At 38.0% G+C, this 13,141-nt stretch overlaps 1 protein-coding gene across 1 annotated transcript in view; it reads right to left on the bottom strand.

Annotated features, from left to right (window-relative positions):
• ARHGAP42 (Rho GTPase activating protein 42) overlaps positions 1 to 12,894 on the bottom strand; it is a gene marked incomplete at its 5' end in the record, with an annotated part of 167,599 nt that extends 154,705 nt beyond the window's left edge. The window contains one exon of the mRNA XM_084292979.1: positions 12,741 to 12,894. Coding sequence (XP_084149105.1) covers positions 12,741 to 12,894 — 154 coding nt within the window. The remainder of the gene's footprint in view (positions 1 to 12,740) is intronic.
• Positions 12,895 to 13,141: the final 247 nt, after the last annotated feature.

Below are 13,141 nucleotides of genomic sequence, written 5' to 3'. Positions count from 1 at the left end.
AAACTTTGCTGAGATCACAGAATCATGGAATCATAGAATGGTTTGGGTTGGAAGGGACCATTAAAGATCATCTTAGCCAAACCCCATGCCAATTAGTAAATCATAGAGATTTATGAGTCTAGACCAGCTTTTCAGGCATTTCATGATGCTTGCTTATGAATCTAACTGCAGTATTTTTCCTAGTTTTACCAGCAGACTTGGACAATAGCGTGCTGAAACTGAAAGGAAAAAAAAAAAGTACTACTAACTGTATTAAGTTTCAGTGACAATATGTGCACATAATTAATGAAAAAGAAAAAAAATCCTAAGGATTACTTTAACCCCATATACGTTGTTATGGCTTAAAACAAGTCCTATTGCACCAGATCCATCACCAATGGAAGGCAGCGTTTCTTCTCATCAGGTTTATTTTGAACTACTGGAACTCTATCTAGTCTCCACTGTCTGACTCCTCAAAGAGCAAATCAGATGAAGAATCAAACTAAAAAGATTCCGCAAATACCAATCCCTAACTCTTAAAGGCATGAACAACAATTAATAGGCCTTTTATGAATGGCATATAGCACCAGCCAAGATTCGTAAAAGCATCAAATCCCTTCTGTGGTACACAGAGCAAACTATAATTTTTATTATAGTTAACTGTAATTTTTATTAAGTAGCTTTTTTCTTCATTTGTCTGCTAAATCAGACTCCATCTTTATAGACGCATGCAAGCTAGAACAGTTTATATTAGAGGTTAATATGCAGGACACTACTTAATGAATTAAGGATGTATTTTAATGCAAACATGTTGTTTCTATCTGTAGCAGTCTCTCAGAGAACAATGTCTCGACTTCTTCTCACAATTTCTGCTTTTCCACAGAATAAGATTTTACCTCTTGCACAGTAAAACAAGTATTGTTTCAAAGTTTCCCAGAAGGTAAACTCCAAAGCTCTCTACTTTCCCTTTTCATAGCCTAACTAGCAACTTCACGTTAGGGATTTGAAAGCATGTTTCAATTTTCTCTTCTAGTATTAGTATACAGCTTGTTTAATTGCAGTCAGAGGACTGATAAAAATATATATATTTTAATAGATGATCTTAGGTATGGAGCAATATTTTTCAAAGCAGCAGGTTCCACTTGCATGCTTCTTGCAACGTCAGGTCATTTTAACGTTAGAGGGCAAATAACTACCCCTCTACAATATGCATGGATTTAAAGTAACAGTTTACACAAATAGGACATCCCTCAAAAAGCCTGATTTTTCTGTTTTCCTCCACTCCTCATCATCATTAGTAAGCAAAAGTTTAAAGGCAGACAAAGTGGGACAGAAGGTGAGAAGATGCAAGGAATGGACATAAAGTGAAATGCAAACTTCTGTAACAGTGGAGCCATGGCATTCCTAAAACCATGACTGCACTGGTAATGTGGGAAGGCTGCTGGATATAAAGATGCTACCACATTCTGAACTCTGCCTACTCTTCAGTTAAATGACTGGCACTTTAAAGAACTGCAAGCTTTACTGATCCACAGGTTTATGCTGACATTGGCATAATGAATCAAACTATCAGAGCAGACAAACGTTAAAATTCAGTCAGTTAACCCTGCTTGTGTAATTCCAAATAACAGCCAAAGAAGACATTTTCAAATACATGTAGAAAGAAAAATTAAAATAAAATGTCTTTATTAACAAACCCTACCCTATGTACTGCTTGTTTTACCAGGAATTCGTGCTCTTCTTCACATGGAAGTGAGATAGGGGCAAGGCGGAAGAAGAGCAAAGACTTTTTATACTTGGTAATTCTCTAGAAGCAACAGGTTCTCTCTCATATTTTTGGAGAAAGCATGAAGAAGGACCCTTAATAGGGAAATTAAAAGATCAGCTGAGTGCTCATCTTATTAGTGATTTATAAGTCACAAGTCTTAACAGCTTTTAAATAATTAATCTCCATGTTCCTTTCCTTTCCTAAATTCCCTTCTCCCCATCAACAAGAAAATAACCCTGAATCATCAAACACCCAGAATGGCAGCTGCTTGTCAGAACAGAAACCAAAAAGAAGGTGTCTCTTCCAAAGACAGAAGTACTGGAAACCTGTAAAATCCCATCTGGGAGAAGAGATGAGCTCAGAAGTCACACGTCTTCAGCTTCAAAAAAAAAAAAAATTATTGCAGAAGATATAACAAATGTGCCGTGTGAGTGTTAGCTGTCATTGGTAACTTGTATATTAATTTTGGCTGACACACAAGTAAGCTGTCACTGCTACCAAACAGTATTTTAACGCCCTGTCCCTATTCTTCCCCCTACCAACTTCCTCAGGCACTTCCACTTCAGGTTGCCCTGTTCTCTGCCAGCAGGAGCACTTCCATATGTATTTTTAAGGAACCCAAATCAGGGAACTGGGACTCATGAAAAATTATTCAGCAAAGACGAACGGTTAGTTTAGTTCCCTAATCCGGTAGAGCGTGCAGCTGAGCAAACAGCAATGCTAATACCACTTACAAGAGGGGGTGGAAGCAAGGGCTGAGAGTGGGAAAAGCAGCAGGGGTAGGCTCTGGAGGTTTTCTGTTTGTTTGGTTAGCAATAAAGCTGGCTTAAAATTACGCATCAAAATGTGGCTTCAGATGGATGCTCCCTATTAGCCTCCTTTAGTTACAGATTCTGGGAGAACTCCTGGACAACTGAACCACTTCACTGTTGCTCATGGAAGAAGGCAGAGACGAAAGTGCTGGAGTAGGAAATAAAAATTAAATTCAAGAGTACTGCACAACTAGTCTGTGTGATAAATTTCACAAATATGTAACTTGGCGAAAACCTGTCTAATAAAATAGTCTAAGTAATCTCATGCTTATTTAGTTTAAAATTAAATGGAAGAACAGTAAAAAGAAATAAAATAAGCCTGTAACAAAAGTTCTGCATTTCAAAAAAGCAAAATCTGAGCAGCTAAGGGAAGCTGAATTTAAAGGTGACTGCATACGAAGAAACTCCAAACATACGATATGAGATACCTTCAATTTTCACATCAGTTGCAAGGAGAACTGCATAAAACATTTAAATCAGGGTTCACTGAAGAAATAGTATGGAGATTTAAGTAGAAGATCACAGACTGGGCAGGCAATAAGGGGAAAAAAAGTCAGTACTCAACCACTCATGTATATTGATGTATTTTAAAAAGCAAAGACAACTAGGTTTGGCACCAGGCACTAGTGGAACTCCAATTGCACATGAGCTTAGCCAGCTACCCATGAAGTGCCATGTCACTCCTGGAGCTGTTCATAAAGCCGTGAAACAAAGAGGGTCAAAGCACAGTAAGACGGCACAGAAACGGACAACCTAAATATTAAAGTATGATCCAAAATCAACCTCAATTTGCAACACTGCTATCAATATGAAAAAGGTAAGAGAAATTCATATGAATTAGTATTCAAAAATGCAAAACTATCACATCAGCAATCTTAATATCAAAGATTTTTAAATTGGTCAAATGTAGCAAATATGTACTTATATTTAAGAAACAAACATAGTGATCCAACAAGAATGCTTCATAAGTTTAACCTTAAAATCAAGCAATTTAGAACACTGATCAAAGGAAAGAGCAATTAAAAGCTTGAAAACTGATAGAAAAGAGGGTAAAAAGCAATACAGATTTATCAAAGGTAAACTTCACTAGATGAGTGAATCTCTCTCTCACAGAAGGCAAAAGATTATTAAAAAACAAAACAAACAACAACAAAAAACAAACACAACGGGTCTTATCTAACTAGCTTTCAGTAAAGCACATGACACCAAGCTACAATGGAAGTTTAATTATTAAGGTGGAGAAGATGAGAACTTGCACAGAAGCTATACAGATAAGGAAGTAGCTAGGAAAAAGCTTTGCTGCCAACACTCAACCAGAGGAATGTCATTATTTGATATCATTCAAATAAGGCTGACGTTGAGACTAATCTGATCTATTATTTCCATCCTGACTTGGGCACAAACCTGGCTAATGCTTCAGAACAGGGAGATATTACAAACACAGAACACTGGACCAGCATCTATGAAAAGCAGGAGAGAAAAAAGGAACAAAAAAGAAACGTGAGAAAAACAAAAATCCACAATTGAAAGAGGCTGAGAACAAGTGAAAAACAGTGATAACAGTGATACTAAAAGCAGATCACAAATTTAAGGGCTATTAACTTCTGTGGGTTTGGTGTTGGTTTTGTTCCTCTTTCACATCTTAAATTTTAAATTCCTAAGTTAGAAGGGTATGTGAGAAAGGATGATGCCTATTAGATAGAGGAAGAAAAACCATTTATTTGAAATAGCTGCAAAGAAGACCAACCTATCCCACAATGTATTGATTGTGTGGTCTACATTTAATTGGGAAACAAAGTCAGTGAGTGCCCAGTAGAAAGTTACTGCTACTATCCCATAGTAGTAAGTGCAATGACCTCAGAGGCTGTTTACAAGGCTGAGGTTTGTTTTGTGGTTGGGTTGGTCTCTTGGTTTTTCTGTTGTTGTTCCTTATGAGGAAGGTGTGGCCAGAGACATAAAGAAGACTGAGAAGACATAGCTCAGGTGAAGCATTTTATATAACCACTATGATATCTGCTAACAGAGGCAGCTGTGTGAATCCCCATTCCTAACATTATGGCACAGGAAAAATCATCCTTCCTTAACTGATTGCCTCCTGCCTTAACTAAGCAGTACACAGGTATCGCAGCTTTTGTTTCTTTTAGGCATCCTTTAGCCTACTGGAATCATCCTAATTGAGATAATCTGGTCCTCAACAAAATATATATATATAGGAAACGAGCTGTTCAAATACATGATTCATAGGCATCAGTGGAATATACGGTCATTTGAGAGCTGGGAGAAAGCAGAGAACAACATCCTAACTGCATGTCTAACAGATTCCTAACTCTGAGGAACTCTTACTCCAGCTGTCCACTGTAAGAGCTCAACCAAACATCCTTTTCCTGACTTAGGGACATCATTTTCTCCCAGTAGACGGGAGGATAACTTCTGAACTCTGCTCACCACTGCTGACCTGTTTTTAAAATAGCATCTGCCTGTATCTTCCATCTCACGCACAAGAACATTAATTAGCAAGCTAAATCAATCACTCCCTCTGTGGTCATGAAACAACATCAGCAAAGCTGACTGTGGCTTCACAAGATCTAAGCTCAAAGGTACACAGCTAAGGAAAACAGATTTGATTACACTCATTACAAATTTGATTTGAGCAACACTACTAAAAACAATAGCAAGTGATAAAGAATTAAATTTGACCCACTACAAATATTTGTGCTGTTGATTGGAGGCAAAAAAAATCCTGAACATATCTTGCTGCATCCCCAACTATGAGAAACCTAAGGAGAAAGGAAGATTTTTCCTAAAGTGCAGAAGGCAAAGAATAATTAATATAAGAGGCTTATTTGTCCCAGTAATTCTACAGGACCAAATCACATTGAGTCTTCTTACTTCTACCCATTTTATGTTTTCATTATGTTTATTTCACTTAAGGGCTCTTTACAGAAGAAAAATAATTCTGTTGGCAATACCTGTTTTCACTTACATAATAACTTTCAGTGAACAGAAGAGTACCTTTGTAGATACAACAATGCACACCTGGCATCCAAACCTCTTTTAAGCACCTTGCAAAATATCAAATACACAACCTACACATTGCAGCGCCTTGTATCCAGCTTTGAATACTAAGCTAAAAGAAGATAAGACTTCTGAAGGCATACAGAATTTCCATGTTCTTTTCCCATGCCCGAATTATACTACGCAAAACACAACAACATGTTGTTGAAGCTTCTGGTGTCCCGTGAAAGGCAAGTTTGCATAAAGTCAGGACAGGGAACCAGTTGATAACATGTGACTGATCTGGAAAAAACAAACAAAAAAACCCATACTGTAATATAGCCCAGAGTTCATAATGTGCTGGGAAACGTATTATCTTTCTAATGAAAGTTATGTGCACTTCACGGGGTGCCAATGGGAGGTTAACTTACTAACCAACAGTACTCCAATCTCTTATTAATGGGGAAGAAGGTCGAGCTATTTTTCTTAAGCTTCATGTTTACTTTATTTCTGCTCCTTATAAGATCCCAAAAGTTTTTCACCTTTCATCATGCTTGAGGAATTCATAGCATCACACAGTCAAAAGAGGACCATAAACATTGGTTTCATTTAATGAACTGATGTTCTCACAGCATAAATACAATGACCAGAGATCAAACCTGTGTACACTGACATATTAGTTTTTGTTTCCACCATTTTGTATTCAACTGTCCTGCATATTTAAAAGTAATTTCAAAAAAGTTTAGAAAGGAGCTACTAAAATGACCAAGAAACCAGAGAAACCCTTAGCAGAGAGGATGAGAACAGCTTGTTCAGTCTAGAAAAAGGACATGATTATTCCACAGGCAAATACAAATAAACAACAGTACAGAAGAGTAGAGTGAAAGGAAAACGAGCATAAACAAGTTAGGATTTCCAGATTAAATTTATTTTTAATAAGTTACTCAATCCTCAGAGTAACATGGTTCTAGAACAGTCTTCCAGAAGAAAGAGTAAGGATAAAAACTGCTTTTAAAATTGAATTTGACAAGTAGGAATTACATGATACAACACTAGAAGGAGATCTGATTTAACAACAAAGAAATCCATGATGCTCCTAAATACCTTAATCCCCCTTATTCCAAATGTATAATGACAGTTTTGACATTATAGGACAAAATATAAAAGCAAAGAAAAAGCACTGCCTCAAATATCACTTCAGTAGAAAGAAGAACAGCATTGTCCTCTATATTTTTCACAGAGGACAACTGATAAGTTAGTTACCCATTACAGGAAATTGCAAGTTGCTGTAGTGATTCTGCCCACGAAAACCCAAGAGATCTGTTCAAGTTCAGCAACCACAGCATCATATTTTCCATTATAGTAAAGACAATATTCATGAAACAGCTGGTTCCTTATTAATAAATACAGTTCTCCTATTCATAGCAAATGAAGCATGTAGTAGACAAAAAGCCAATTGGACCACTAAGAAACAGATTAAATTTATTATTTTCAGAAAACACTTTAAAAGTTTAAATGTAGTTTTAAAATAAATAAATAAATAAATTTCTTAAATCAGAGACATCACTTCATATGACATTTGTAAACACTAAATTACTCCTCTGGTAACCTGACTTTATACAGTTACAACATTTCTCTGCAGAATACATGTTTCAATAATAAGAGTGAAGAACGCCCATGCTGAGTCATTTCAGGACTTAGTAACACAGTAGTTGTTACTGATAGCATGGGAATTCCCTTTCAGGCTTTCTTGGTTCAAAATCATATGATAGGCAGAAAACACAGTGCTTCATAACAGACCACGACATGCTAGTATTTGCTTTCTCCATATACATTTTGTTAAAGATAATATAATACAATACAGACTGCAGCTGCTTTAAACACTAGAGGAAGCAATTAAGCTGCTTCTCTGGCCAAGAACCAGCTTATCATTAGTATCTTTGCATGAAAGGCTGAATGCTGTTGAAGCTATTTTTGAGAATTATGCCCATAATCCACTGAATACTCAGTGCAAGAGCAGCAGAAGCTGAACAGGACAGTAGGAAAAGCAGTACGAAGTTTTGTTTTTTCAACCTGGAGGCAATGAATCATTTATTTAGACTAAGAAATGCAAGCTATTGTATTGCCCTGCCGCTCACCCAACCTAACTATGAAAGAGGAGTTATGCATTTTTGAATTATATGACTAAAACAGCTAAGAACAATCCATTTGCAAAGGTGATGTGAATTATGCCTGAAATTCTCAAGAGCAAGCCATACTTTTATGATTCCATGTTCCTCATCATAGTATTCATATGGAATATGAAGAATTGGTCGTTTATACTTAGAAACTAAATTTAAAAATTAGAATGATTGCTACCAAACTTCAGCAGTTATTATTCAATGAACTCACTTCTGCTGCAGTTGGGATCTGGAAAAGACATTTTAAAGATATTAGCACATGAGAACATGTGAGACCAAGATATCTGGAAAAATGTATCTTTCCCTGGAAAGATACAAAAGTTTTTTTACATTAAAAAAAAATCCCCAAGAGAAATAACAAGATCATAGCTTCTTATGCACTAATTTTGTCTCTCTCTCTTTTTTTTTACAGCCATCTTACCTCAAAGGTTACTGTATAAATAGCCAGGTTCACCTCTGTACTTTTATAATTAGGTTTATGAAGCAAAAAAAGCACTCGTGAATACTGTATGTCAAAACAGTTTAGAGGCAGTCTTTTTTTGTGTGGAATTTATATAAAAGCGCTAGTAAAAAAGATGGTATTTCTTCCTATCTTGTGACTGTTTCTCTGTGTTAAGCAAAATAAAATCAAGCACTTCAAGTTACTAATTCTGCTAGTAAAAAAAAAAAAAAAAAAAAGGACAATGCAAACAAAAAGTAAAGATTGCTAGTAATTACAAATACCTAAAGATATCTGTTAACTTTTCTATTACACTGCAGCTCTGCATTACAATTTAAAGCACTTTAAAAGGTATGGCATTACTTAAATCAACTGTGAATGCACTTAACTTCCAACCATTTAAACCAAAACTTATACAGCTCAAGTCTTTGAATGCATGAAGTTATAGCTAAAATAGCAACTAAGATGCAGAAAGAAGGCCATCAAAAATCAGAGGGTAGAACCGAGGTCTTCTGCACAGAAATAAGCCATGAGATATCTGAACAAGATACATGTTACTTTTTTGGATTGTTTAATATAATATTCAGAACAATTTGGGCCCATCAGTAGACCTTATTACAGAAATTAGAAGTATACAAATCTTTCTATAATGAAATTTCCTACATAATCTATATGACAACCCCCAGATTAGGTTGCTTTTTCACAAAGCAACTACTAGTAAGGAAAGACATTACAAAGTACAATACTAGCAAAAAGTACAAAAAACACTGATTTGATACTTTAACTGAAAATTTGCTAGAATCAATTAAAAGAAAAAATTTCAATTCTGGTTCAGGAGTCCAGCTATGGGTGGACTTTGCCAAGTTAAACATTTAAGCATATGCATTTTAAACATGTATCTAGAAGATCTTTTAAATTAGATGCCTGAAGAAATTACAAAATTAAGTGTTATCTGATTATTTTCAGAAAAAGTTTTGTGTTTTGTTTTATTTTTTTTTCCTAACTTGGAAGTTAAAGACAAGGAAACCTTCCTCCAGATGTACCAAATAAAAATACACAAACCTACTTAATTGCCCCTACACACAGAGTTAAGTCTTTGTAGAAAGATAACGTACATGCATAAAATGAGCCTTTCAAGAGAGAACAATGTATTTAGCATCTCAGTTGATGTAACAAGAAATGCAGTCTATCACTGAGATACCAACTGTAGGATAAGGCTGAAGTAAGCACAATGACCATACAAATGGGATTTCTCCACCTATAATTAAACTGGACCATATGATCTGTGCTCTTCTGGTGTACTCCCCAATAGTCTTACATATTTAGAAAGAGAAGGAAACTGCAAAATGCATTAGGAAAAAGGTGCTAAGGATTTGACACCAATCCCAGCACTATTTGTTATCTCTGCATTCACAATAGTCAACTGCTACTTCAGACAGCACATTATTAGGGCTCTACATATTACTTTAGAAAGAAGTATTCTTCAAAATGAATGCGGAAGAACCACATCAAAATAAAAAGTGACCTCATCTTGCGACCACTATAACAACTAAAATGCAAAAAGTCTGCATGCTACTTTAGGCATATTTGTTCTACCTTTGGTTTAAGTGTCTCATCATGTATTTTTTTTTAACATTGCATTTAGAAACTGGCTTATGCACAAATGTATGTACTGTAACCTTTAATATAGAAGTCTGACTCTATCTGAAAAACCATGCACATACCAGAGATTCATTTTACATTTAGACAACTTAATAGATTACAGTATTTTCTAACTGCATTATGTCAACTTCACTATCTCTTCCCTAAACATAGTCAGGAAGGATGTATTCCAAAATTCATTTCCACTAAAGCTCTGCATGAGTCTGAATTTTTTCCCTAACAGGACTGAGCCTCCAAAATGACATGTAAATGAAAAATCCTAGATCACCTAAAGACATAAACCAGGGTAAATAATATTTGCTGTTCTCCAGGGCTTGCAGGTTATTAAATCATAACAACCAAATCATAGGAGTTCAGCACTGAAACCAACTACTCCATCATTTGATTAGATCTTCAAATAAATAAATAAATAAAATATTGCACAAATATTTTACACTGTGTCAACTTTAAAGCTGGGTAGGAGTAGCTAGTGTGTTTTAATGAGTCCAAGGTTCTCTACTTCAGAAAAACTAAGATACTTCTATTTGCCTTAACTGGTACGCTGTGCAGTATCTGCACCACAGCCTACAGTATATAAAAAAAAAAAAAAAAGTATTTTCATTTTACTGAGAAAAATTCAGGCAATTCCCAAGCTGTCTTAACACAGGGACTGAGGCAGTATTCTGTGGAATGCGTGGTCACAAAACTAAGGGATTTGAAATGAACAAGTAGAAATATTTCTTACAAGGACAGACTTCACTTTCCTAAGGCTAAAAGACTCTAGCGCACAGCACTTTAAAGTTGCACATAGAATACAGTAAGCACTGTATCAAACACTGTAACATTTGAACTAAGAAGTTTTAAAAATCAGAGGAACTTGCAGGTTAGGTTGCAATTACTTGTGACAGAAATAGCACTTGTTCCTGAAGACGGACAGAATTGTTAAACATGGGGATATAAGCTCTATATCTAGCAAGGACTTACTAGTAGTCTTCACAAAGATAATGGGATTACTCACTTCAAAATCAAGGTCTAAATTACTTCTCAAGAACAAAGTTCATCCATCAGTATTCTTTCTTTGACAACTTAAGAAGAAAGTTGTATTTGTTTATGTCTGATCTGGAACAAAAAGCAGTCAATTTCCAGTGCTAGACCAGGATAAAAAGCACCAGTGTGGCATCATCTCCTGTCATGACTCCTTGAGCACAGCACTGTACAGAACCAGCCTTAAGTTTAATAAAAACTTACATGTTCACCACTTTAAACAAGCTCCAATTTCCTGTTTTATGGAGAAGGCTCTTTAGCAAAAAGAAAATCTGAAATAAATCTGAGAAACAATCTTTTTGGCTCTGGAAGGGGAAATGTACCACTGAGTTTATGTTTATATATATGTGTATACATACACATACACACAGATACACGTAGATTTTCAGAATAATCTACCACCTCATATTCTATGGGCACGGATACATAAATATATTAAATTTAATACAAGTTTACAAGAGATACTAGGCTTGTATCCAGCTACTCCCTAATACAGAGATGAGTCCAGAAATACATGCACTTCTATGACAAAAGTCTCAAAAAGCCAGTAGTTGCTTTATGTAATGGCAACACTATACATTAACTATGGGATAAAGTATGGGACATGCAGAAGTACAATTAATATTGAATTCTGCTTCTAGCGGAACAAAATCATCAAAGATCAACAAAATTTGAATTTCTGTTCCAGCTAAAGAGACAACCTTTGGGTTCAGACTCTGGGTTAGCATCAGTTAGATTTTCTGTGAGCTGAGGATTTTATGGTAACACCTGTTCCCATCCTAATAAAGAGCAATACTGCTACCCTTCCATTCTGTAAATATAGCATATTGTGTCAACGTGGTAGATACTTCAAGGATCATTTTAAGTGCCTTTTTTTCCTTAAACATCTCACAGCACAAGTAGCTGTAAGCCATGTCTACATGAAGGCAAGCACTGGGCAATATATAAAAGAGATCCTAAGTGAGTTAAAGGCAAGAAGTAGGTGGCAATAGCTAACACAGAGCAGTGCAAGCCAAGTCTAGTAATGCTGGTGGCAGTCCTTAATCTTCACTTTACGCTTTTCAAAGCGGGAGGGCCATTTTCACACTCAGGAAAGCTGTCATTTGTCACCTCATGGAACTTGAGAAGTACAACACCATTCATCCTGAGCTTTTCTTTCAAAATCTTCCAAAATAAGTACCACGTTATCAGTAGCAAAGTCGCTAGTTAATAAAGATATGTAACTGTTTTATTTGTTAGTATGTTAACTTCGGTAATGTTATTATTGCTATTAAAAGTACACAACGGCAGTGAGGACTGAGGGAGGGATCATAAACTTGCTCCACACAAATTCACACAAAGTCCTGCTTCGCCACTTTGGTACAGCTGTCCCCGTTTGTTGAATCATGAAGGCTGAAGAAGACCTCCAAGATCATCTGGTCCAACTGTCCCCCTACCACCAATGTCACCCACTAACCCATGTCCCTAAGCGCCAGGTCCAACCTTCCCTTTAGCCACCCCCAGGGACGGTGACTCCACTACCTCCCTGGGCAAAAACCTTTCCAATACCCCAGAAGGGACCACATCCAGCCCCTCGAGGCCAGCCTCCCTGCCTCCTTCCCTGTCTCCCTCTTCCATTCCCCCCCTCCATCTCTGCCTCCTTCCCGCGGCCTCGGCCTCCGGGTCCCCTCGGGGTTCCCCCTATGTCCCCGCACGACCCCGGGCAGCCCCCCAAGCCCCTCCGGTGGCCAGACGAAGGCAAAGCGGCGAGGAGGGAGCTGGGGAAGAAAAGTTTACGGGAGGTTTTTCTCCGGCTGCCGGCAGGGGAGCCCGCTCCCGGCGCCCATTCAAACAAAAGAAGCCTCTTCCCCCGCCCGCCCGCCGCCGCCCCCCGCCCCACTCACTCCGCAGGGCCCCGATGAGGAGGCTGCCGTCCTTAATGAGCTCCTTGATGAACTTGTTCGTCCTCTCCAGCTCGATCTCGTGGCACTTGAGGCGCTCCCTGAAATCCGGGCTGTCCAAGTAGGAGTCGCTGAACTCCAGCGTGGGCAGCCCCATGGTCAGCGGCGGAGGGACGGCGCTGCGGGGAGCCTGGGGGAGCTGAGGCGAGAGGGGAGAGGGGAGAAGGGAGAAGGGAGGCTCCCAACCCCGCAGCACCGGCTCCTCGGTGCCCTGGGCGGCGGGGAAGAGGCAGGCGGCGCTCGGGCGGCTGTCACCCAGCTACATGCTGCCCGCGGGGCGCCGCCGCTCCGTGGCTTCCGGCAGCGCTCTGCCTTCCTCCTTCCCCGGCCCGAAGTTCAGTCTG

The sequence above is a fragment of the Netta rufina genome, assembly GCF_964035555.1.
Source record: "Netta rufina genome assembly, chromosome: 1".
NCBI classification, from domain to species: Eukaryota; Metazoa; Chordata; class Aves; order Anseriformes; family Anatidae; genus Netta; species Netta rufina.
Note: the sequence above shows the minus strand (reverse complement) of the source record. Positions and strands in the feature narration are given on the sequence as shown.